Source organism: Rissa tridactyla, chromosome 2 (assembly GCF_028500815.1).
Source record: "Rissa tridactyla isolate bRisTri1 chromosome 2, bRisTri1.patW.cur.20221130, whole genome shotgun sequence".
Lineage (NCBI taxonomy): Eukaryota > Metazoa > Chordata > Aves > Charadriiformes > Laridae > Rissa > Rissa tridactyla.
The window spans coordinates 28,407,982-28,431,695 of record NC_071467.1 but is presented as its reverse complement, the minus strand read 5'-3'; the positions used below and the strand labels follow the sequence as shown (position 1 = coordinate 28,431,695).

At 40.2% G+C, this 23,714-nt stretch overlaps 1 protein-coding gene across 5 annotated transcripts; it reads left to right on the top strand.

The window, feature by feature from the left end:
• The first annotated feature begins 1,633 nt into the window (after positions 1–1,633).
• On the top strand, positions 1,634–23,167 carry OSGIN2 (oxidative stress induced growth inhibitor family member 2). Of its 5 annotated transcripts, none has more exons than XM_054192920.1 (8): positions 1,634–1,808; positions 4,797–4,951; positions 9,746–9,882; positions 11,845–12,036; positions 12,651–12,742; positions 14,692–15,707; positions 16,608–16,639; positions 21,537–23,167. In XM_054192920.1, exons 1-7 carry the CDS (start codon positions 1,765–1,767, stop codon positions 16,628–16,630), a joined length of 1,659 nt encoding a protein of 552 aa, XP_054048895.1. In that variant the 5' UTR covers positions 1,634–1,764; the 3' UTR covers positions 16,631–16,639; positions 21,537–23,167. The 5 variants fall into 5 exon arrangements, with proteins under 5 accessions (XP_054048895.1, XP_054048896.1, XP_054048894.1 ...); XM_054192921.1 differs by having other exon boundaries at positions 16,603–16,639; XM_054192919.1 differs by having other exon boundaries at positions 16,608–23,167.
• Positions 23,168–23,714: the final 547 nt, after the last annotated feature.

Below are 23,714 nucleotides of genomic sequence, written 5' to 3'. Positions count from 1 at the left end.
TAGAGGTGAACTGGCCTGTCAGCTACCAACAGACACCTCAGACGCAGCAACTCTACAGCCTTGTAAGATCTTGGTACTGGGGATTTGTGGAACAGATTCACAGAGAAGCCATTTTGAATTGTAAAGTTTAACTCTGTGTGAAAGGCTTTAATTGTTTAATAAATAAGCAGTCATAAATTTTATTAGCATTCTCCCTAATTGCTTAGTAGACTTGGGAGAGAGAAAAACCAGTGCAAGACATGGGTGTCCTGGATACCAGACTGACTACCACGAGCATGTGAGAAACGCTCCTTATCCAGTAACAACGGCTCAGGCAGTGAACGATATGAAGCACATTTTATTTGAACACTCTTGCAAGAATGGGTGACCTAAGAAGTACGCACACTTTCAGTTCTTGAAACACACCTTTTTATTTCCTAATCCCGGCCGAATTTTTCCCTCCCCTGTTTCCCATTGGTTAGGTACTCCAGGGTTCACAGTCTCTCTGAGGTGCCTAAAATTCTTCCCAGATGTCTTGCCTCTGTTTACTTCTCTTTATGCTACACCTAAAGGGATTATCTGACTAGTTTTTTTGTTTCCTTTTTTTTTGGTAAAAAATTGCTCAATGTCATTAGCCCTGGTTAAATGTTTGACTACCCTTCTAGACACTAATCCAGTATGAAGCAGTTTGTCCTTTTGTCTGTGTGATAAGAGATGTTCTACAAGCCTTTGCTGAAGCCTCTTTGTCTTAGTCATTCCCTTATCATGTCACCTCTGATGGAAACGGCTTTTCTCCTCTGCAAAAACAATACCTGCCTTTCTTAGAAGCAGATGCCGAGAGAGCTGGGACCGTTCAGCCTGTGGCAGAGAAGGCTCAGGGGGATCTCACCCATGTGTATTATCCATAAATACCTGATGGGAGGGAACGAAGAAGACAGAGCCAGGCTCTTCCCAGTGATTCCCTGGGACAGGACGAGAGGTAATGGGCACAAACTGAAATAGAGGAAATTCCACTTGAACATAAGGGAACGCATTTTCACTGTGAGGGTGGTCAAACACCGGAGCAGGCTGCCCAGGGAGGTTGTGGTGTCTCTGACCTTAGCGACAGTCAAAACCCAACCTGACAGAGATCTGGGCAACCAGCTCTAGGGTGGCCCCGCTTGAGCGGGAGGTTGGACCAGACGATCTCCAGAGGTCCTGCCTCCGGGCCAGGCCGAGCGAGGCCGCAGGTGTGCCGGGGCTGGCGGCGGGCAGGCGGCGCGGCCTGTGCGGGGAGGCCCCGCCTCAGCGGGGCGGCGAGCAGCCCTCGCCGTTCTCTGGGGCCGTTGTGCCCAGGGGGCAGCAGGAGGCTCAGGGGGACCCCTCCTGCCACCGGCTCGCGGGGTCCGCTGCTCCGTCTTCCTCGCTCATCCTTCCCCCGCGCCGCTGCCAGGCCAGGGCTCCCCTCCTCTCCCCGCCTTCCCCGGGGGGGAGGCGGCGCATCCCGCGTCCTCCTGAGGGGAGCGGGCGCGGCGCTTCCCCCGGCCTGGGCGCACGGCGGGGCTGGGAGGAGGAAGTGGCGCCTTCCCCTCCTTTCATCTCCTCACCCCGCCCGTCCCTCCCTCCTTCCCGGTGCCGTGGCGGCGGCTCCTCCTCCCGCGTGTGACCCGCTGCCGCATGTGAGCGGGGAGGAGGGACGCCTAGTGTGGCGGCGGCGGCGGCGGCGGCGTTGGCGACAGGAGGAGCGGGAGCTGCGGCGCGGCGTTCCCCCCGCAGCCTCATCGCTGGGCCCCGCCGGCGCCCCCCATGCCCGTGTGGTGCTGCCGCTGCTCCTTGGCCGGCCACTTCAGGTGAGGCGGTGGGGGAGAGCAGCCGGTGGCGGCTGAAGGCCGGCGGGGGAGCGGGGTGAGTGGGTCCGAGGGGGGAGATGGCGATGCCGGAGGAGATCGGCGGGCGGGGAGCGCGGCCGCCGCCCCGCTGCTGCGGCCTCGGCTGGGCTGCTGGGCTGGCGGGCGGCCGCGGCGCTCCCCGGCCCGCTTCCCGCGGTGCCGGCGGTGAGGGGATGGAGGAGGCGGCCCGGGAAGGCGCGTTGTGACCTTGGGCAGCGCCGAGGCGCTCCCCGGGCCGGGGGGAACCGGCAGCGGCTGATGCTCGGTTTGGCTGCGGCGGCGATCCCGGTCCTGAGGGGCAGCGCTCTCCGCCGCTCCTTAAAAATAACCCCAGCAATCTGACGGTGTTGCGTTTGAGAGTCGATTTGAAACCGAATTTAAATTCCGTTTATGTAACGAGTTTTCTGTTAACCGCCCACTCCAGTCAGTTCGTTTCATTATTTTATTTTTTTTTTTTTTGCTAAAAGTATGTGGGGAATTCTAGGATCTTTCCAAACTGCTACCTGAAAAAGGCACTTATTATTTTAATAACTTGCGGTAAATTAAGACAGTTATTATGGAAGAATTTTTTTTTTTCGAAGGGAGAAAAACGTTCATGCATATGCTGTGTTTCTTCTCTTGATGGATTTTTCAAATAATTAAGAATAACAGTAATTAAGTGAAAAACAAAACCAAAAAAACCCAGCCAAAAAACAACGAGCATGCTTAGAATCTAGATGTTTGACAGAATGTAATTCTCAAGGTTGTTTGGTATGACCAGCGTAAAGTAAGCTAAGCACCAGCTCTGGACCTGACTCATCTTGGTGCCCGCTTGCATCTCTGCAGGACTAGAGCCGTAGATGTTTTTTACCAAATCCCCACCCCTGCAAAGCTGTCTGCCATGAGGTTTTGCCAAGATAAAAACTTCTGGTACTTGGTGGCTTTCGGTATCACTCAGAGGTTAGGAAGATGGTGGCCCCTAACTTAAGGTCTTACTGAGTTCTGGTATGATGTTCTTGCAAAGGAAGAACATGCTCCTGACAACGGTCTTTCATCTGCTTCAAATGCAAAATAGCTGAGAAACTGTGTTGTATGCGGATGTTTCTATGCAAAATCAGATGCTGCTGCGCTAAACCTTTTGGGTAGGTTGTGATACGCTATCTAAGCTGCGCAGAAGCAACATTTTTATTGTTAAAGATTCTTTTGTAGCCTACAGTGCTGTGCATATATCCCATAAAAGAGGTTTTGAAATGTTTCTTTTGTTTTCTATCTGACATCTAGCACAGCAAGTGCTAAAACATGCATGCTCCCTTTAAGCCTGTCTTTTGCGAAACACAGGGTTGTATTGCCTTAGTTAATTTTGAGTAACGGGTGGAAAATAATATGGTCTACCTGTGCCTATCTAAAAGCGGAGGTGAAAAAAGCAGTATGATAATTAGATATCCTCTCTCTGCTTTCTACTCGTCTTCGTCTAACTCATGCTGTTTGTATATGATGCGTCTCCAAGATCACGAAGAGCTAATGCGCAGTTGTAATCAAACAGTAAGCACAACATTTGCAAACTTTTTTTTTGTTGTAGTACAGGGAACACAGATATCAAGTACTTGCTTTGTGAAACAAATACAACCTTAGAATAGCACCCCACTCTCCTTTTTAACACGGAAATAACCACCAGAGAGATGTATTGCGGTATGTGCCAGTGCTGTTATTACTGTAGAGCTCTGTCTCTATTTCAGGCTTGCCTGTTGAGGAAAGGCTTTTGAAATACGTAGCAGAACCTTCAGTGTTGTGGGAGCTGAGGTGGCGCGTAGTGTACATGGCTTCTTGAAGGCCATGGGAATTGGATCAGTGTGTTACGCATTTGGTCCTGTGTAGAAAATAATTCCTGAAATATTAGAATAGCTTTAGGATATGCAGAATCTTGAGAAATAAATAAAGAGTACTTTTATTTATTAAGTTTATAATTAAAACTGCGTTTGTAAAGAGAAGAATGTTTAGATCAGTTGATTGGGGTATTTTTAATTAAAAAGTTGTTTTGTCTTTATTTTGAAGACTTAATAAAATAACTGCCAATAACAGACTATTTTTAATTTGTCCCTGCCTTTCTAGCTAAACTGATAGTGCATGCTTCTTCAATGACCTGGAAAGGCTTCAGAAAGGGCTCCTAAATAATTAAACAGCAAACAATATAAACCAAGTCTTTGTAGTTTAAAAGCACATTTAGCCAGTGAAGAGTTATGAGAGGAACCTAAGTAGGTGTTACAGAGAAAGAACTGAGAAATCCAGGAAAACGACTAGGGGTGAAAGCAGTCTGCTGCACAGTAGCTGACCTGACCACATGGCAATTCCTGTTATGAAAAGTTTTAACACTGGTAAAATGTGTCTAGGGCATACAGGGATTACACTTCTCTCCACCTTCATGCCACTGCCAGCTTTAACCAGCCTTACTTCTGCCAAAAAAGACATTTGTTGAGGCAAAGTCCACGGTGCTCAGCAGGTAGGAAGGGATGCGAATGGCTGCTGCTGTACCTTCACTGCTCTTTCAGCCTTTGGCTGGCCTTAATGTTGTTAATTGGCTAGGCAGTGTGTATCTCGCCTGTTTTGATAAGGATAATGAGGAATGAGTTCTGCCGTGCGGGGGATCAAAACAATGCTTGTTGGTTATACTTTGGCTTTGTATAAACTGAAATTAGAAATCTGCATCTCTGCAGAGCCATCTGTGCCTTTTTGTTTTCCTTCTGTAGACTTCCTAGGAGATGGTGGACTTCTTAAAAATCTTCTGTTAGAAAAGCTGTGCCAAAGAGTAAAATTTTATAGATTGGATGAAGTATATCTGGTTTAGTCTTGGTTTTGCCAATTCCATAGCTCTTAAAGTAAAGTATCAAAAGCAACTTTATTTTTGAAGAGACTGTTCTGACAACTGTTCAACTGTTTCATTTTAGTTTTCTCCCATCTGTCCTTCTTAATTAGAAGTTACAGCGGCCCTGAAACTGAAGGACAGCTTTTGAATTCCTTCGTACAGTATTTTGGTGACAGCCTTGGGAGGAAGATTAAAAGAATGCCTTTAATAGAAGAAACTGTTCTGCCTGGGGACTCCCTCCTTACTCTGCCTGTAGTAATAATAGGTGAGTTTTTTCACTTTTTTAATATTCTCTGTCACCGCCGTTGCCTTTATAGACCTGCTGCATGAAGTCATTTATCATTAAGTAACTAATGCTTAGCATCCTTAAAGTGAACATGTTTATTAGGGTAATACAGTTGTGATTAACAACAGTACCATAAAATTATGTTACGGGGCTTGCTATTGGAGTATATTTGAATTCAAATTCTGCTTTGACAAAATGAGACACGTTATTTGGCAGCAGGTATGTGAGCCTTAACAGCAGAACTGTTTTGATTCTAGCGTTGATCACATAAGGTGGGATTAATGTGATATGTCTGCTTCAGGTGGCATGGAGGCTGTTGATGGTGCACCAGTAGAAATTTGTGGGGTCAGATATGACAGTGAAAAGCATAATGTAAAATGTGTCCTGTAGGTTGGGTGCTAACCTCTCTCATTAATTGCCTTTTTCTCTGTTGCATCCATTGCTGATGTCTGAATATTGTCCCATCTTTTCCAAAATGAATCCAAGTCAATTCAACCATTTTAAAACAACAAATTATAGTCTTAAATAATTACAGGCTTGTACTTGTAAAACCTTGCTGAATGACAGGATAGCAGAGGGAGCAGGCTCCTTAGGTACACAGCTTAATTGAGAGTGCCAGAATGATTTGTACTGGGGCAAGGTTTCTCAGCAACAGCTGGTCACCAGCTCCTTACTGCCATGACTTGATGAAGGGATAAAGAAAAGATCTGGAGTAAAGGAGGTTTTCAATAATCTAGTCAAAGCTGTTGGGACTACAGCAAACCAACAGCTCTAACTGTACCTGCAAACAAGCAGAGATTCCAAAGAGTGATGTTTCAACATAATGTGCTCACAGTAAACCTCCACAACTTTGAAAGGCTGGTGTTTGTATAGTGCCTGTTCTCAAAGCTTTCTTCATGATAGCTGAAAATAGTGCTCGTGTAAGAGACTTACATGGATGTGACAGACGTGAATCACTTGCTGAGTTCTGCATCATAGTTGAAGAGCAACAGTTTCTTGGCATTTTGTCAGCCTTAGTACAGGTTTGCCATATGGTTAGTGACTCAGTTTTCACTGTTTAGTTTTGCAAATATACATTATGCAAATACCTGTGCTCAATACTTATTTTGTCTAGAGCGCCTTTCTATGTGCTGACACCAAACACAGCTGCCTTGACTATTTCTCCTTAAAAACCAAATATATTGCCCAAATGCTTTTTCGCAGGCACATTTGAGATGCTTCACAAGCTGATCTTCTCCATTGATAGCCTATCATCACTAATTCATTGGCTGTCTGAAGAGCCTTAAAAGGGATCTAAAATGATTTAATTATGTTGTAGGAGAATACAAAAACAGTTGTAACCTCCCCCTCTAATATGTACACACACACATACTCACTACAGGTTTAATCTTTTCCGTGCGATTCCTGTATAGCTGGAGTTAAACGTACTTTTAGCTTCCTAGTGCTGCCATTTTCTTGCACTGATTTGTTAATCAGAATGCAAAAGATGGCACATGCCTAAGCAGTTCACTTAATGATGGAGCAGTAACTTATATTCCCCTTTGTTAACTTCACTGTCCCCTTTTTCAGTGTATGATGCCCAATTTAAGATTGGATTCCAAGTTTGTGCTGCATATTGTACTGCAGTTCTGCATAGAGTACTCAGCTACTGTGGTAATATTAAGTAACTTCTGTGCTATACCTGTCTTGAAGAAATTGGGAAGAAATGTATACATTCCATTTGAACGAGCTGGGATTGAAGAATTTCATGCTGGACCTCTAAGTCTAGAGGATGTTCTGTGCTAAACACTTTCATCTTCTGCACTAGTTTTGATAGTTACTGTGCAAACACAATGTTTTAATTTTTTATCCAAATAACAAGACTGTTATGATGTTTGAAGTTGGTTGTTTGCTTTAAATTTAGATACATAATGTAAAGATGATTGTACTGTAGTGTACTGTTGGTGAGGAGAAGCTTCTACTGCTGTTCAAACAAAATACTAACTGTTCCTTAAATGAAGAGGGCCATGGGGTTTGGGGGGTATATTGGTTGTATATCTAAAGTTTGTATAATAGCAATATCTCAGTTTTGATCAGAGCCGTTATTGGAGGCATTGTGTGTAAACAAAGAGCAATATCCTCAGGTATAAATTTCTCATTTCAGAAAGTTTGTTGTTTCCTCCCCCCTCCCCCACCCCCCCGAAATTTTCTGAGAAATTCACAGCAAGTCTAATTGCAGACCTTGCAGATGAACCTTCATCTTCTGTGTTCTTGAGAGCGTGTCCACAAGGGAATTTCTTTCCCTTGGGCTCAGTCTGCTCAAAGAATAAGAACTGGGTTTTTGGATAAGTTCTCTGGATAGTCCCAGGGGAGTGGCTAGGGAGCTCAGTAATTCACTTTATCATAATCCGTCCTTGGCCCTTGCCAGCCTTTATTTTGGCAACTTTATTATTCTTTTGGTTCTTTTTAGTTTTATCCGGTAGGAATAATCTTTAGCATGGCATCCTTGGGTATGGCATACATTTTTCTCTTTCCATTGTGGACTAGCTTCCTTTACGCTCCAGTAGGAAAAAAAAATAATCTAGCTATGCACTTGTAAAAAGAAACAAAATTCTCGACTGTGCACAAGATACAATTCTAAAAATAGTTAAAAATTTACTCAGTCATGGGAATGCTTGTGAACTATAGGTATGATTAGAGTGTTGTCACAATTTCGTATAATTTTGTTATGGATGGTTTCAATGTATCGCTGAGGTTCTCTCTCACATCCATCTCATGTGGCAAGGGGGTGACAGGAGGTGCTTGCATCTCTTTTAAGCTTTGAATTCCTGGACTGAAGTGTACCCAGGTCTGTTCTACTCTCCCAGAAACAGACCAACAGAATGTGCCGGTCTGTTTCTGGAAGAGTAGAATGCTGTGAGAGTGAGGAAGAGCGTTTTCACTGAAAGATCCTTTATGGTCTTTTTTGTAAATGGCGAAATAGGAATCGGAAGTGGTTTGGGAAATAATATAGGCAGAATCACCAATATTTAAACCTGTTATTGCAGACTTTTGAATTAGCTGTCTTGGGATCCCAATGATGGAAACACATGGCATTCCTAGGCAGTCTTTTTCCAGTGCTTTATGGTCCTTACAGTACCCAGGTACTCTAATGCCTTTATTTTTTCCTCTGTAGTCAGGTGCAAAAATTAGATGGTTTGGTAGGAGCCATTGTGCAGTCTCATATATTTATTCAGGCTCTAGGCCTTCAGAGAAAACATGGTTATTGAAGACTGCATGTAACTTAGCAGTCTCAGCCTTTGAAGAACTCCCCTGTAGTGAGCCTACATGATTTTCTTGTAGCCTGTGTCTGTGACTGGTCTGTGCATGCAGCATTGTAATGAAGTAAGGGATATACCGCCACGGGGGACCGGAGCGAATGCGCTCATCACCTGCAGCCTGGTGGAGGAGGAAAAAGAGATCTGATCTATGAAGAGACTGGGAATGAACAGGGTCTCAGCAAACTGATGGGGGATTTAGGTACTGCGAAACCAGAAAGGGGAGAAGAGACAGGCATCAGAGAAGTGGGATTGTGAACAGGTGATGGAAATAGTGTTTGCAAAGGTGATGGGGAACAGGAAACGTGGGTGACCTCTTCAGATTAAGAATTGAAATGGTAGGAAGTAAGAGCTAACATCCTAATAATAAGTGCTGTATGAAAACATGAATAAATTAGTAACTTTAGCCCAGAATTTGAATAGTGTGTGGTACATACCATGTGTGCCATTCTAGATAGAAAACAAAGACAAAATACTGAATAGTGCCTCATTAGGAGAACACTGAGCTTTTCATTCAGTTAATGAGGAAGAGGAGCTATAGAAATAACAGTACATAGTCAGATGTTTAAATTCTGTATCATAACACATACTTTCTGACCTGAGCTTTCCCTAGCTTTCAGTATCTGACTTTGCAACGTGAATGTTACTTCTGTATTTTGCATGTTATAAATAGGATCCCCTTCTTTATTTAATACTAGTCAAACAAATAGAAATAATTGCCTTATGGTAGCATTTTGGTCCCATCCATTTCACACTTTTAATAACATTTTGAAAATAAGTTAGTCTATTAAAATGGCAATAATGCACATATGTGAATTATAAAATGCTACAAAAAGGATATAGAAAGGTGCTTGAATTGATGCTATTGCTGAACGGTGAATGTGGCCTTATATGAGTTTCTTGTACTTTACCACTTAATCTGCTGTATTTGTCTTCAGTCGGCTTTTACATTGCTGTTGTGTTGTGTCTGTGACTTCTCACCTGATTTGCAGTCTTCAGCTTCCTGCTTGTCCTATCCTTCCTTTTATTTTACGGGCAGACCTGAAGACCGTATGCTCTAGATTGTCTTTCTGTTCTGTGTTTTACAGTAGCCAGTGTAAGTGAGAACACAAAGATGGCAATAATATTCAGATATCACTGTGATTGACAGGCAGACCAGATCTTATCCATCGGACCATTTTCACACAAGAGTAGTGAATTTGAGATACTAAATTATGAAACTCCTTGATACGCATTTTGTTTGTGGTGTAAACAGTCATACATATGTTTCTTGTTATCTGAAGAAGATTTTGCTCTTTTTTTTGGAGGAAGTTCCTACGGTAGGCTTTTTTTTTACTGTGAAGTTCATAAGGTGCTTTGAATTGGGACAGTATTGCATTATACTACTTTAGTATGATTTTATTGCTGCTTATTTAGTGACTTACAAACTTTAGATTATTGACATTTTTACTAAAGCAGTAACTTCTTTCTTTAATAGGAAACGGACCTTCAGGAATTTGTCTTTCTTACCTGCTGTCTGGATACAGGCCATATTTATCTCCTGAAGCTATACACCCAAACCCCATTCTACATACAAAATTAGAAGAAGCTCGACACCTGTCCATTGTTGATCAAGTAAGCTTTGGTTGCCATCTTGTCTAGCTCTTTTCCTACTGCAAGCTGGATTATGAAACAGTGGGCTTTCTTTAATGATCCTGTTTAAAATGCTGTTGCAACTTCCATAAGTAGTGGCATAGACAAGGAAAGGCTTAATATTCTCACCCCACAAAGAATTAGAGATCACAGTAAAGCTCAGTAACTGTGTGGCCTCCAGCAACTAGCTTTATCTCTCGGCCTCTCTTTTTCCTACCTGTAAAACAAAGAGCGGTATATACCTTCTGCAGAGGCTTGTAACAAATTACATGTAGGGCACTTCAGATGAAAAGCAATGTGTTTTAAGAACTGCTTATCCAAAAAAATCCTGCAGATGATTGCATTGTGAAAAACCAGCCTACTTAATTGTATTTCTGATGCATTAATAAGTTATTTTGTTATTCTGTTAATTTAAATAGAACCAACTCATGACCATTAGATCCAATCCTGGGGCGTGTGGTGTTTTTGTGGTTCCTGAGGGCTTTTTGTTTCTGTTATTTTTTGGTTTTACAATCTGCCCTTTGTCGTGTTTTTACTACTTGCCAAAAGTGTCTCAAGCACCACTTTGTCAGTGATGTGAGAGTTCCAGCTTTTGTGTCCTAGGATATTTGGGCACTATCATCAAAGAACAAATACTGCTAACATATTCCAAGTTGAAATCTTCCTAAATAGTACAACTCTCATTAAGACTTAATTTTTACTAACATTAGAGATATATATACTGTATAAACATTTTTCTTTTCTGAACAGTATGCATCCTTCAGCGTTGCTTGCACTCACAGTTGCTCTTGTGCTGTATTTGTTATCCTCACATACATCCAATTTTTCTGATTGATTAGTTAAATCTTCTCTGTAATTTTTTCCCCACTCGTCCATTTGTTTGCCATCTTATCTTTTTTTTTCTGCTCACCTAACTATACTTCTGATGGATTACTCACAATGCTATCACTAACTGATTGCCTGTGTGACTAATTTATTTGAAATACAAACATGCATGTGTGTTTGTAGTGGGGAAGTAGGGGTTGTTTGGCTTTGGGTTTTGTTTTGGTTTTTTTTTTGTTTGTTTTAGTGCCTTGGTGTTTGCATGTAATGTTGACCTTAAGTCTCAAGGTTTAGGTTTTTGGGCAGGAGAGTAAGCTGCCTAAGCTTTTGGCTACAGATGTTTCATATACTTCATCCTCCCTCGACCCACTGATATTTTCCCAATTTAGGAAGCTAAACTGTCCTGTCTTTGTGAGCAAAAATTGGCCTTATGGCCAATTCTTTCTTCAAATCTCTATTCTTTCTTCACGTTTGCCATTGCGTCGTGAATTTTTTAGAACACAGCTGGTTAATAGATACTGAAATGTGAACATTTTACAAAGTTCTAGAAATTTTTCTCAACATGAGCTGCTTTGTAAAATAAGCCTAGTTTTAATCAATTTTTTAAAAATAATACTTATAATACCTCCATTATGTCAAAATATAATGAAGTTAGTGTTGGAACTACCTAAGAACTGTCAAAGAAGCTTTTTTCTACTTTAAAACTTAATGTTTTTAGATTCCAATTTTGCTTTGTGAAAACAGGGATCCTAGAAATACTAGCAATTCTTTGTTAAAAGCAGTGTCTGCTATCTATAAATATAAATGTTACTAAGTTGCTCTGATTTCTGACTATTTGTCCCTCCATTTCTTTTTCTACAATTAATTTGGGATACTGACCTGGTATTACTGTATTATTAACATACAATTTTTAAATGAGTGAAATGTATTATTCAGAGTTACAGAAGAACTGAATCATGGCAGTTATTTCTGAGAAGTGTTTTGGTTGAATCTCTACTTACTTCCACTTAAAATGCAACTTGAACTAATTGTGTTTTCTGTTGAAATTGAACTTCTGTACATCAGAATAGCATGATGAACAGTAAAAGTTGCATGAACATATAGTTTTCTTTCATACTTTAGGATCTGGAGTACCTGTCTGAAGGCCTCGAAGGACGCTCTTCAAACCCAGTTGCAGTGCTTTTTGATACCTTACTTCATCCTGATGCTGACTTTGGGTATGACTACCCGCCGGTTTTGCACTGGAAGCTAGAACAACATCATTATATTCCCCATATAGTGCTTGGTAAAGGACCACCTGGTGGGGCTTGGCATGTGAGTAAAAATTTCATAATTTGATGATTTTGGGTTTTTCCTTACTATCTAAGGCTGTCTTAGATAGTAATGGCAATTGTTGTTTCAACTGCTCAATTACCAAAGCCCAAATATGTTGGGAGGATGAGAAAGGAAGGAAACGGTTGTCTTTCGTTTAGGGATTTGTGACCATGACTGCTGTCTTATGTGGTTTTTTTTATGAGTGTAAATTTAATGAATTGTAATGAAGAGTGTTTTCTATTACTTTTCTCTCTGGTCTGCATTGTTCCCAGGTGCTTTTATACAAAATCTTTAATCTTAATGTGTTCATATACTGTTGGTTTCACTTTTTTCTTCTTCTTGTTTTGTATTTTTAAATAACTTGCTTTTTTTTTCCCTTTCACGTGTTGTCTTTTCACCTTCTGCTTTACTAGATCATGTAGTTGCCTATTAGAATAATATCTAACTGTAACACAAATATAGTTCATCAACACTTCATGTAATGTCCTGGTATTATGTTATGTTCTGGTATTTTATTGCTCTGAGTATGAGAAGAACTTCACTGTGTTTTAAATAAATACATCCATTTGAAGTGCATCTGGTCATGCATCTTGGTTTTTTTTTTTTCTCCATAGTCCATGGAAGGCTCTATGCTAACAATCAGTTTCGGAGACTGGATGGAATTGCCTGGCCTCACATTTAAGGAGTGGGCAGCTAGCAAACGCAGGTAAAGATACTGCATAATGTGTTTGGGAGACCTAGTTGCTCTAAAAATCCAGATAACATTATTTTAAGAACTGGAAAACATTCAGACTTCATCGTTCACAGGAGGGCTTCTTGTTTTGTTTATTAAATTGCCTGATGGCACTGGAAATTATTCTACTGTGTGTACTCTGGTGGAAAAAAAAGGAGAATGGTCGGCCAGAGTAATTGAGTGCATCAAAAGCATACATACTAGCAGTGGTGTGTTTTAGTAGTATTTCACAAAGAAGCACTGTTACTGTAAGCAGTTTCGTTTCTAGTTGAGGGAAGATTGAGGGAGGAATTTAAAATCTACGGAAGTATTGAAGTTCCTCTTTCAACATGGATGCAGCTTAACTTGCTGTGCACACTAGCTTTCTTGTAATCCAGGAAGCTGTATATTTCAGTATTTGCTTTTACAGGCAAAGCTGCAGCATCTGAAATGTTGTTATCTATGAATTTTAAGAGCATAATTCACTATTTCCTAATGTTATTTTCTAGTAGTAAGTTTTAAAAAAATTAGAGCAGAAAAATTACCATTTTGTAAATGTTCACTGGTTTTACTTCAGTTATACAATTAGTTCATAAAGATCTCTGTCAGCAGATGAACCTAGGAACACTATACATAAGCTTTTTCTAAAATTTTAATTTTCCCGACTTTGTTCTAGCAAAATTAAAGGAAGTTGTTTGTGTACCTTGTATGGCAAAAGAAGAAGTAGAATTACTTGGGCCTATGGCTTTAAGGGCAGACTGTTACTCATTTCAGGACACTTATAGTGAAGAAACCGTACCTTTGTTCTTTAATCGCATTCTTAGATAACCACAGTAATCTTGCCTCCTTATTAACTGAAATCCCATAAGCTGCTTATTATCTGAAGCTAATTTGTTTATAGTATAGTTTTCAACAATACTAAAACCAGAAGTGCTGACCTGTGATACTACAATTAAACAAACATATCTAAAAGTATTGATGATATTGAAAACTTCTAGTCGTGTAAAATAGTTTCCTAAGTTCCATTGTAACAGGTATCACACTGTCGCATTATCCTCTTCAATAAATATCTCACCAGGTTTTTCATAGTAACCTGAACATCTCAAAGTACATACGCTATTGTCTTGTTACTCTATGAGAATGAGTAGTCCAATTTCTTGTAAAAATGCTTTTAAGCATAATTCAGTGGCAATCCTCATGTTCACTACTGTTTCTTTTGCCGTCTTCCTAGAGCTTGCTTCTAAAGAAGCAGCAAAATTCATGCGCCTGTTCAAAATAATTACATTTTCAGCTTTTTTAAAAATGAGAATGCAATAAACATGAGAAAAGCATAAATGTAATACCAGGATTGCAGTGCAAAAATGTTTTTTATTGAACACTTGGACATCATAATCCTGTTTACATAGTTGCATTGTTCATTCCCGTGATACGGAACTACTTAATTTGATACTTACTGAACTTAGTTGTACCTGAGGGAGAGATGTTCTGTAAAGTATAAAGAAGAATACTTGACTCAAGTAATATATTGAACCCAGAGTTTCAAAATTAACACTTAATCATTACTGTGATATTTAATTACTTATATCCTAAGTAAGTGTATTTTCACTGAGTACAAGTTTAGCCATTATTGTATTGCTGACAGTTGTGATGCTAAACTGGCTTTGTAAAACACTTTCATACAGTTTTCTTATGCTTAATTTGTTAATCACCATAGCATTTTACATTGTAAAGATTTACAACTATTAAAAAAAAAGTTAGCTTGTTTTGTGTATCAGGAATCAAGAGAACAGATAAAACAAATTGAATGCATAATTGAACTTAGCGTCAGTTAAATGGAGCAGATTCAGTCCTCTTATATTTGACTGTCATGTGATATGTTATATATGATACTCAAATTGCTGTAAGGTCTAAATATTAACTAGAGCCATTCGATTTTCTTTCAGAAATATAAAGAGTGATCGAGTAATGCCAGAGGAAATAGCTCGTTATTATAAACACTATGTTAAAGTCATGGGCCTCCAAAAGAATTTCAGAGACAACGTTTATATAACATCAGTATCCAGGCTTTACCGAGGAAAGGATGATGAAGATAGAAGTCAAATAAATGAAAATATCTCAACACAGCATTTGGAAGTGGAAGAGGAACAGAAATCACTGATTAAGAGAAACTGGGAAGTCAGAGGTTATCGGCGAGCAACAGATGGTTCTCATGTGCCCTTCTGCCTCTTTGCTGAGAACGTGGCTCTTGCCACAGGAAGCTTTGATTCTCCTGGCCGACTACAAGTTGAAGGAGAAGACTTCCCTTTTGTGCTTCATTCCATGTCTGACTTCGGAGCTGCTATCAGCAAAGGAAAGTTACGTGGGAAGGCAGACCCTGTGTTAATTGTGGGTGCGGGACTTACGGCAGCCGATGCAGTACTGTGTGCCTACAACAACAACATCCCAGTAATCCATGTGTTTCGTAGAAGAGTTACCGATACAAGTCTAATTTTCAAACAGTTACCTAAAAAGCTTTACCCTGAATACCATAAGGTCTATCATATGATGTGTACTCAGTCCCATACTGTGGACTCTAATCTACACCCCGCTTACACTAGTTTCCCTGAACACAATGTACTTTCCTTCAAGCCTGAAATGAAATGTGTTCTTCAGAGTGCCTCCGGACTGAAGAAAATTTTGAAGTTTTCTGTAGCCTTAGTTCTGATAGGTTCTCACCCAAATCTTTTCTTTCTCAAGGACCAAGGACATAGCATAGGTCATCACTCTAATCAGCCCATCACATGCAAGGGGAATCCTATAGAGATTGATCCATACACTTACGAATGCACTAAAGAAGCTAATCTCTTTGCTTTAGGTCCTCTGGTGGGAGACAACTTCGTACGGTTTTTAAAAGGAGGTGCATTGGGCATCGCACGATGCTTGTCAATAAGACAAAAGAAGAAACATGAATTGATTGAAGGTGGGGATGGAGGAGGTGATGGGGTGCCATAAATGAGACGTTACAGACTTTCACGTACAGAATTACAGACGTAGTCTAACAGAACACTCACTGGCAGCGAAGTTGATAGCGGTCACATTTCTGTTGTATACAAGTAACCTGCGCTTGTATTGCTTGGTAAAGGATGCTGATACTACAATACTTCACCTTTTCAAAATACAAAAAATTGACCTGCTATTACAACTGAGACTACTTAACTGGAATTATTTCCAGATAAACAGAAAATGAGACTAACTTATATTGACCTGCCTGTCATCTCTTGCTCAGCTGAAAGAGCAGACTTCCTCTGGGAAAAGCAATGCCTACCAGAGTGGCTTTACACTTAGTGTCAAATGTGACAAAATATTCTTACCGTGAAATTAAAATAACTCCTAAAAGCAGAAGGCTTGCTTACTACAAAGTGATTCTTAGTCCCAAAGCAAATTTGGAGCCTTCTGCTCGAAACAAGGATTTTATTTATTTGCCATAGTAATACAGTAATACTTGGAATGAGCACTTGGTAAAATGAATTTTACTACAAGAAGGATTTCTGTAAGCAAGAAGTATTCCTCAGCAGTTAAAAATTATCCTTTTTGATAATTGGAATAAAAGAATAAGCATTCCCCTTTAATCTTTAACGCATGATTTAACACAATCCATTAACATTTTTTCACACTACACCTAGAGTTGGGTGAGTGCAGAAAGACTAACGCGAGATGTTCCCCTACAGTGCTATGTACATTTCCGAGAATACTCATTAACATAACCAATAAAATACTGATGGAAGTGCTCTTATACAGTGTCAATATAGTGAATATCTAGTATACTACTGAAAAATTAAGTATGTGAGAAAACTTAAGGTTTTTTTGCTTCCTAGCTCAGGAAGACTGAATGGGATCACTTGACTGATGAAGGTGGGTGATAGATATTCTCATCTCCCATTTGACCAAGTATTGGTTCCTTGTCTTTTTTTCTAGAGCGCCACATAACACTAAAACTATTTTAGCCTGGGGTTTTTTGAAACTTGAAAAAGGGTTGTATCTCACAGCCAGCTAAAAAATAAACAAACCAAACATGCCATAGTTCCTGTAAATCTTAAAACTCGTTATGAAAGACAAAGACTTAACATGTACTACCTCTGAATTGAAGTTTCACCTTTCTGCTCTATAATGGAAGACCTAGATTCCATTTGCTGGGTTTTAGAGTAGGTAATTTACCTAAACACACTCATGAGTTATTCCTCATAATAAGGTAAGAAACAGCTAGTTAGACAACTTATCTTCCAGAACTCTAAATAGACAAAAGTGCTTTTTTTAACTGATTTATTACCAAACATTTTAATTCAGGTCCAATGCAATGGAATAGATGTTATTTAATTTATATTTTTTTTTGTTTGGGGCTTTTTTGTGTCGAAGAAAGTCATGTTAGTTTAAGGTATTGTATCTGCATGATTAAAATTTCCATATTAGAACTTGAACAGATTTTAAAAAAGGAAATTAGGCTTAGACTTTGTGACAAACTGCTAGTGCTTGCTGGTTTCCCAGCTGTCTACCTTTGAGAAGTTGTAGATACCTATATGCAATAAATGCCTGTTTTCTGTGCCTACTGAGTTACGGGGTTCTGTGGCTGCTGCAGGCCTTTATGCATCTGAGTAAGTTACTCAGGCTTTGGACATAGAAGTTGATAAGGTAAAGTCTGCAAGGATTAAAATGACTGTATTTTCAATGGAAGTCCAAAGTAATTTATGAAAGGATGCTACTAATAATAAATGTTAGTTTAGAGCCAATTTAATAGCATAAACACAAATGAAGCGATGTTTATATGAATTTCTGCATTGCCTACATGGTTGGATTTAACCATGCATTGTCAATACTAGTTAAGATACTTTTTTATACTCTTATTTGAGCTGGTTTTAATTGTGCGAAATTCTAGGCTTATTCCTAATTGAATTGAGATTCTATAATTTGCCGCCTTTGGCAGAAACTGTGTATATGTAAATCTGTCCTAAACCTGTGATACCTAATAATTTTGACTGAGAATCAGTGTAATAAGTGCTAAATACTTGATTATAAAACTTTATTGCAGTTAATATATTGGGAATACATCTGCGCTGTGATGAAATTCCTTCAGTTTTGTGTCAATATAGATGTCCGAATACAACATGTCATGGCACGTTCCTGCTTTTTCATTTGTCACGTGAAACATTTAAAATGCCAACAAAACAAAGGAAACAATTTACTTAAACAGTGATTTTGCAAAAAGGGGAAAAAAAGTTTCAAACAACCAAATCTTGAGCCTCAGCTGCTGAGCTGCAGCAGCTACTTACAAGCTGTGTGTGTTGTAGTGACAAATTTGTAGCAGAGATTTTTTTGTCCTGTTATTGCACAGGTATCTTTCACTGCACTGTTACAGTACTTCGAGGTTTAATGGCTTTTTTTTTCCTTTTATCAATCTTGCCAATATTTCTGAGATGAAAAGAAATTGCATGAGACCTCTTAGTTGGGCAGAGAAAATTTCTCAATGGTCATGTTTATTAAGCCAGTATAAAAATACTTTTTTCAACCAAGGCTTTACTAAAAAATTATTCTGTTTCTTCAAGGAATTGCCAGGTTTAAAGTTGTAGCTGGACTTTCTCACCTTTGGGTTTCTGATCTTGAGGGAAACTTCTATTTCTCTCCTCTTTGGTATTTTTCAGATAGTAAGAGATGAAAAAACTCAAGCTTTGCCTTAGGACAGTTTTACCTAAAGCGTTATATCGTATGCATTTATTGTGGATCAGATGTTGGCACTGAATAGTTGTCTTTTGGGGAAATACTTTATTTCTCATGTTGAAAAAAACAAAAACCAACAACAACAAAAAAAATTTGAATTTCCTGTATGTTATAATAGTTCCCAGAAGGGAGACTGTCTGCTGCTTTGAGCTCTTCTTTCAGTGAGAAAGATAAGCTTTTCAACATCGTGTATTTAAAAAGGATGCTTACTACTTAAGCTTTATTACTAAAATACAAACAGGAAGAATATAATTTTTTAGCTAAAGGAATTTAATTTGAATTTATGGAATTTGTAAAGGTATGTGTATTTTCTTATAGACCAGTGAGAAAATGTCTCTTACATTTGGATTTGGTTCTTAATGACAAATATGTCTCCTAGCTAAATTATTGCTAGGGTATTTATTTTTTTTTTAAGTAGTATCCAGCTGTTGAACTGCAACTAAGATTTGTCGTAGTAGATATCCCTAACAATCTGCCTTGTATGTGATTATTTAACAACAGGTGTTCGTTAATGAAGGCAGCTGACAGGGCGGTAGGAAACAGCACAGCCTTTCTTTTGGTTTCCAGTAGATGGTTCGACTTCTGCTTAAAACATTTTATACAAAAGACTAGGGCTAAGTTTCACCCTGCTGAGTAAATGCAGAAATCCTTTCTGCAAGTAATCCAGAGAGAGCGGTGACAAGAACATCGGGTTCTTCTCTCTCTTAGGAAAATGCATTGCCTCGGGCCAGCAGCCTGGGCTTGCGGGTGGGTGCATGGCAAGAGCGTAGCTCCCTTCTGGGAGCGCCTATACATCGAGTAAGGGACACCAAAGTGCATCCCCCAGCTGTAGGTCCCTAGTCCTCAGCACGTAGGGAATTGTTGGGGTATACTGTATTTTCCTTCTGGCCTGCTGAGTGTAGGCACCGTTTTTTTAATGATTAGTTTCATAGTGGTGGTTGCATAATGAAAAATACAAATTTTGTAGAAGGAGGTGGCTGTAGCCTCTTCGTCTTGCAGCTCAAGAACTGTGAAAAGAAAGCTAGAGCCAGAAATCCAGAGTACTTATCCAAAGCTGGAAGAAATTAAATTAAGACCCAAACTTTGAGGCAGGCCTGACCTGCATATCCAGTTGAAATGAAGAGAAGGCCATTTTTAGGCCAACTCCTCTTGAGAGAGAAAGAAAGAGCGTAAAATCTGCAAACTTCTTGCGAGTCCTCCCTGATAACAAGTAATGACCAGTGAGGAACGATGGGAGGAAAGCAGCAAAGAACCTGAGCAATACGAACTGCAAACCTACAGGAGCTGAAGTGAATCCACGTAGCGTTGACAGGCTGGTGGCCTCCCATCCTCCTGGGTCAAGATATAAACTTAACTTGGAGATATAGTTTAGATTAGCGGTGGTTTTTGTCAGAGTTAGGTTGATGATTGGACTAGATGTCTGAAAGGTCCTTTCCAGCCTGGGCAATTCTATGGTTCTTAGATCTGCACACGGTAGCTTCAGAGCTCGGTGCTGGAGCTGTTGGTCTCTAACATGTTGCCATGTATTTTTTTTAATTGGCTAGTAACTGAAGTTACATTGAAGTGCAACACAGACGGATGAACTAGAAGCAATTGTATTTTCTCCAGAAGCTGTAGGACTGGATGAGTAAGGTGGTGTGCCAAGAGATGCGACTTGGTAGCTCTGGTACCATATTCTCTACGTCTGAGAAAACAAGCAGGTGTTTTCACGTCCCAGCGGAATTTGTGCTGTAGGAGTGCCAGCTTGCAAACATTTCTAAACAGCAACAGGTAGCACATGTATGCCTTAAAGGCAGCTGACTATTCGATTTTATTATCGTCCACACAGTAATGATTTCATTTTGAGGAAGTTATGGAACAAAAAATGTTAAAAGGTTTATAATTAATTTAAGATAATATTTTAGAACCTTACAATAACAGTGTTCTGTCGTCATTCTAAATCATTTTTTGAGGTGAGAGCAAGATGGGAGCACATTACCTCAACTGATGTGAGAGCTTTTTGGACATTTACTTCCTCCTTTTCCCCTTGACCAGCCTGAAAGAAAAGTCATGCTTTGTTTGAGATAATCATAATACCTGATTCTATTTAGCAGAAAAAATGGAAACTGAGGCATTCCTTTACAGAGAAAGGAAGGCTTTGGTGACATTAAGGGTACAAATTTGAAGGGGCCGTGTTGAATTATAAACAGCTCTTTTCCTGAAAAAGACCGTATTTTGAGGAATACGGTACACTTAAGGTGTTTCAGTTTAGTTAACTTTTGAAGCTTGAATTACACAAGGAATTGTGAGATCAAGGATGAATTTGGTGTAAGGAACAAGGATTTGGGGGGGGAGCATTTATAGAATAATTTAGTAACTATAGTGAAGCTAAGCACTGTTTCAAAGACAGTTTTGTCCTTGCAAACACTAGAACATTTCAGCTCAAGCAAACCATGAACTTGAGTTCCTGTGACACCGGTCCGCAGGCGAGCTCATTTTCTAACAGAAATAATTTTGTACTTACAGGGCACACTAAGCCAACTCTTAAAACCTACTGGTCATCGGTAGGCATCAAAATCGGGGAAAAAAATATACTTCATATCCTTCTCTCTCATATCCTTTTGAAACTACTCATTCTGCAGGCTAAGGTAATCTAATTTGCACTTTCCTCCTCCATCTCTTTACTCTGAGATCTCTGGCAGTGTGCAAGTATCAGCCCACGCTGCCTACAGTGGATGCCTCAGTAAACTGAAATTCAGCTTCGTGATGCTGGACGCCCTCTGTAGACTTACATGCCAGCAGAAAGAAAATGAACAACTAGGTTTGTTATGTATTCACAAAATATTATGGAATCCTGACCTTTGTAGTTGGTTGGTTGTGGTTTTTTGGTGGGTTTTTTTTTGTTTTTTGTTTTTTTTTTTTTTTAACTAGATGTATAGAGAAAAAATGTGTGTCCGCAGATACAAAGCTAGAGACAAGGTGATCAAAGAGATTTGATACTGTTCCAGGGGATACTCTGAGGAGAGGGTAATGCCTCATTTTTCATCCGTTTGGATTCTAGGACCAGCTTCTATGTGGACAGTGAGTTATTGCTGTTTGGGAACTGATCCTGCTACCTTACATCTATCTGGCACAACTTGGAAGGCCAATACTCCGATCTTGCCCATTTCCCTGTTAGCTCTGGTATGCCAGGTGTGGAATTCCAGTTCTAAATGAGATAAAGGCTTATATTCCTCTACTTATGTGTTTGTTCACACACATGATACACCCGGACTTGGGGATACTATGTAAACGTCATTTCTGTGCGTGGTGCCTCGGTTTTCTGCTTTTGCTGGAGCATGCTTGGGTGATGCCCTTTTTTTTTTTTAAACGAGCAATGTAAACGCGTACAGAACATCTTGCTGTCGGCTGAAATATATTCTCCTTCTGAGCTGCAAGCAACTTGTGAGCAAAACCTCCGCTTTGATTAGATGATAAAACCTACCCGAAGTTTGCATGCTAAGCTTCTTTTATCTTCATGTGTGAAAACCGATGACGGGCTGAAGACTAAAGGACTAATATTAAACCAGTTTCACCTAGAAGCCCATTATTTTTGGTTTGGAGAAGTGGGGAACTCTTAAGTCAAAGGAAAAAAATTACAAACTGGGGAGGAAGAGGCATTCAGAGAGCTGTAGTGTTCAGAAAAAGGGAAAAGGTGTTCTTCATGGCTCTGATGCTGTAGACGATGCTTGAGAGAGATTCTGATGGTCAAAGTCAGGGCAGAGCGGGTACAGGCAGAGCGCTAAAGCAAGTGGTGGGGAAAGTTGCCAGTTAGGGAGATCTGATTTCGTCTAGCATTTTTATAACTGGCTCACTGAAACGTGGTGATGGTGGCTATCCAAACATTGTAAGACGAAGAGTGAGGAATAATGGTAAGGAGGATAGGTCAGGTTTTGCCACATTTGGCTTAAGTTCTGAGGAGATACCGGAACACAAATGGAATTTGAGAGTCAGACACCAGATGTGGCCAAATGTGAGTGAGGACAGATTCAAGAAATGGAACAGAGCAAGAGAAGCGGTAGTTTCATAGGGGCGGGAAGAGTGGGAAAACAGGGTAAGAATAAGGACTGAGAAATCACCTGTACAAAATGGACTGGTAAAAGGAGAGCTGGGAGGTTGGAGGTAGGTCCATAGCAGAGACTTCAGCTACTGTCTTAGTTACGAACCGATGTTTGATGGTCAACACGTGGAAGAGAGCTTCTCAGACACATCAGGAACGGAGGTAATGAAGGGGGCTTAGCAGGCCGGAGGATGTCGGTGGGGAGGTCGGTGGATGGAGGAAACTGAAGCTGACTGCAGACACTCAGCGATGGCACTGAGGGGCCAGCCCTACTGCATCAGCCCCCCCATTCCGGGAGAAGATGGGGAGTAAGGGTGGGAAAAAATGGGTCAGACTCACAGGTATGAACCAACAGAAATAGAAAACAAACTGCAACAGTGAGAACAGTGTAGTAGTCTTGCTGAAAAAGGCACTGCCTTCCCCAGCTGATGTAGGAAAGAGGGGAAGTCAGGTGAAACTGGTACGAGCTAAACTGAAAATGAAGCATGTTGTTCCCGCAGCACCCATCCTCCGTTTTAGCGGTGCATAAAGTAATTCAATCTGCTTTGAACTGCGTTCAGCCAAGCTGCTGGATGCAAGACTGTATCTTAAAAGCCTTGCTAATAAAAAGTATATTTAGTTTACATGTTGTGTGCATCTCCTTCCTGTGAGCAGTGTGAACAAAGATAATAGATGCTATGAAAAAGCAATCCCAACAAACCCTCAAACAAGCTTTGTGTTACACAGGAAAATGCAAGAAGCAAGATCTGAAGATAAGTTTCTGCTTAGATGTACTTTTTAAGTGAAGAGCATCATTTTGTTAAAAAGGCAGGGATGGTTGCAGGTTGTGGTTTGAGGCAGATGAGAGAAGCCTTAGATGTCACATCTGAGTTACTGAACTTTTTTTAACCTTCTAAAGAAAATCAACACCACACATTTTCTCTCAGAAAACTAGTGAACTGAATGTTGAAACCACAGGGCACAAGCCCCACCGAATGAAAATGGAGCATGCAGCTAAACTTCTGCATGTGCTCACAGCTTTCCCTTTACCTGTAAAATTGTCTTTACCTCAACTGAGTTTTCCCAGTTTTACCCTTCTGATTCTCTTCCCTCATCCTCCTGGGGGCAGGAAGAGAGCAGCTGCCTACTGGGGTTAGCCCA

Coding starts and splice junctions, on each gene's coding strand:
- OSGIN2 (XM_054192918.1), top strand. CDS start 1,765: ATGCCCGTGTGGTGCTGCCGCTGCTCCTTGGCCGGCCACTTCAG. Junction 9,883..11,844: donor ACCTGTCCATTGTTGATCAA/GTAAGCTTTGGT, acceptor TTCATACTTTAG/GATCTGGAGTACCTGTCTGA. Junction 12,743..14,691: donor TGGGCAGCTAGCAAACGCAG/GTAAAGATACTG, acceptor ATTTTCTTTCAG/AAATATAAAGAGTGATCGAG.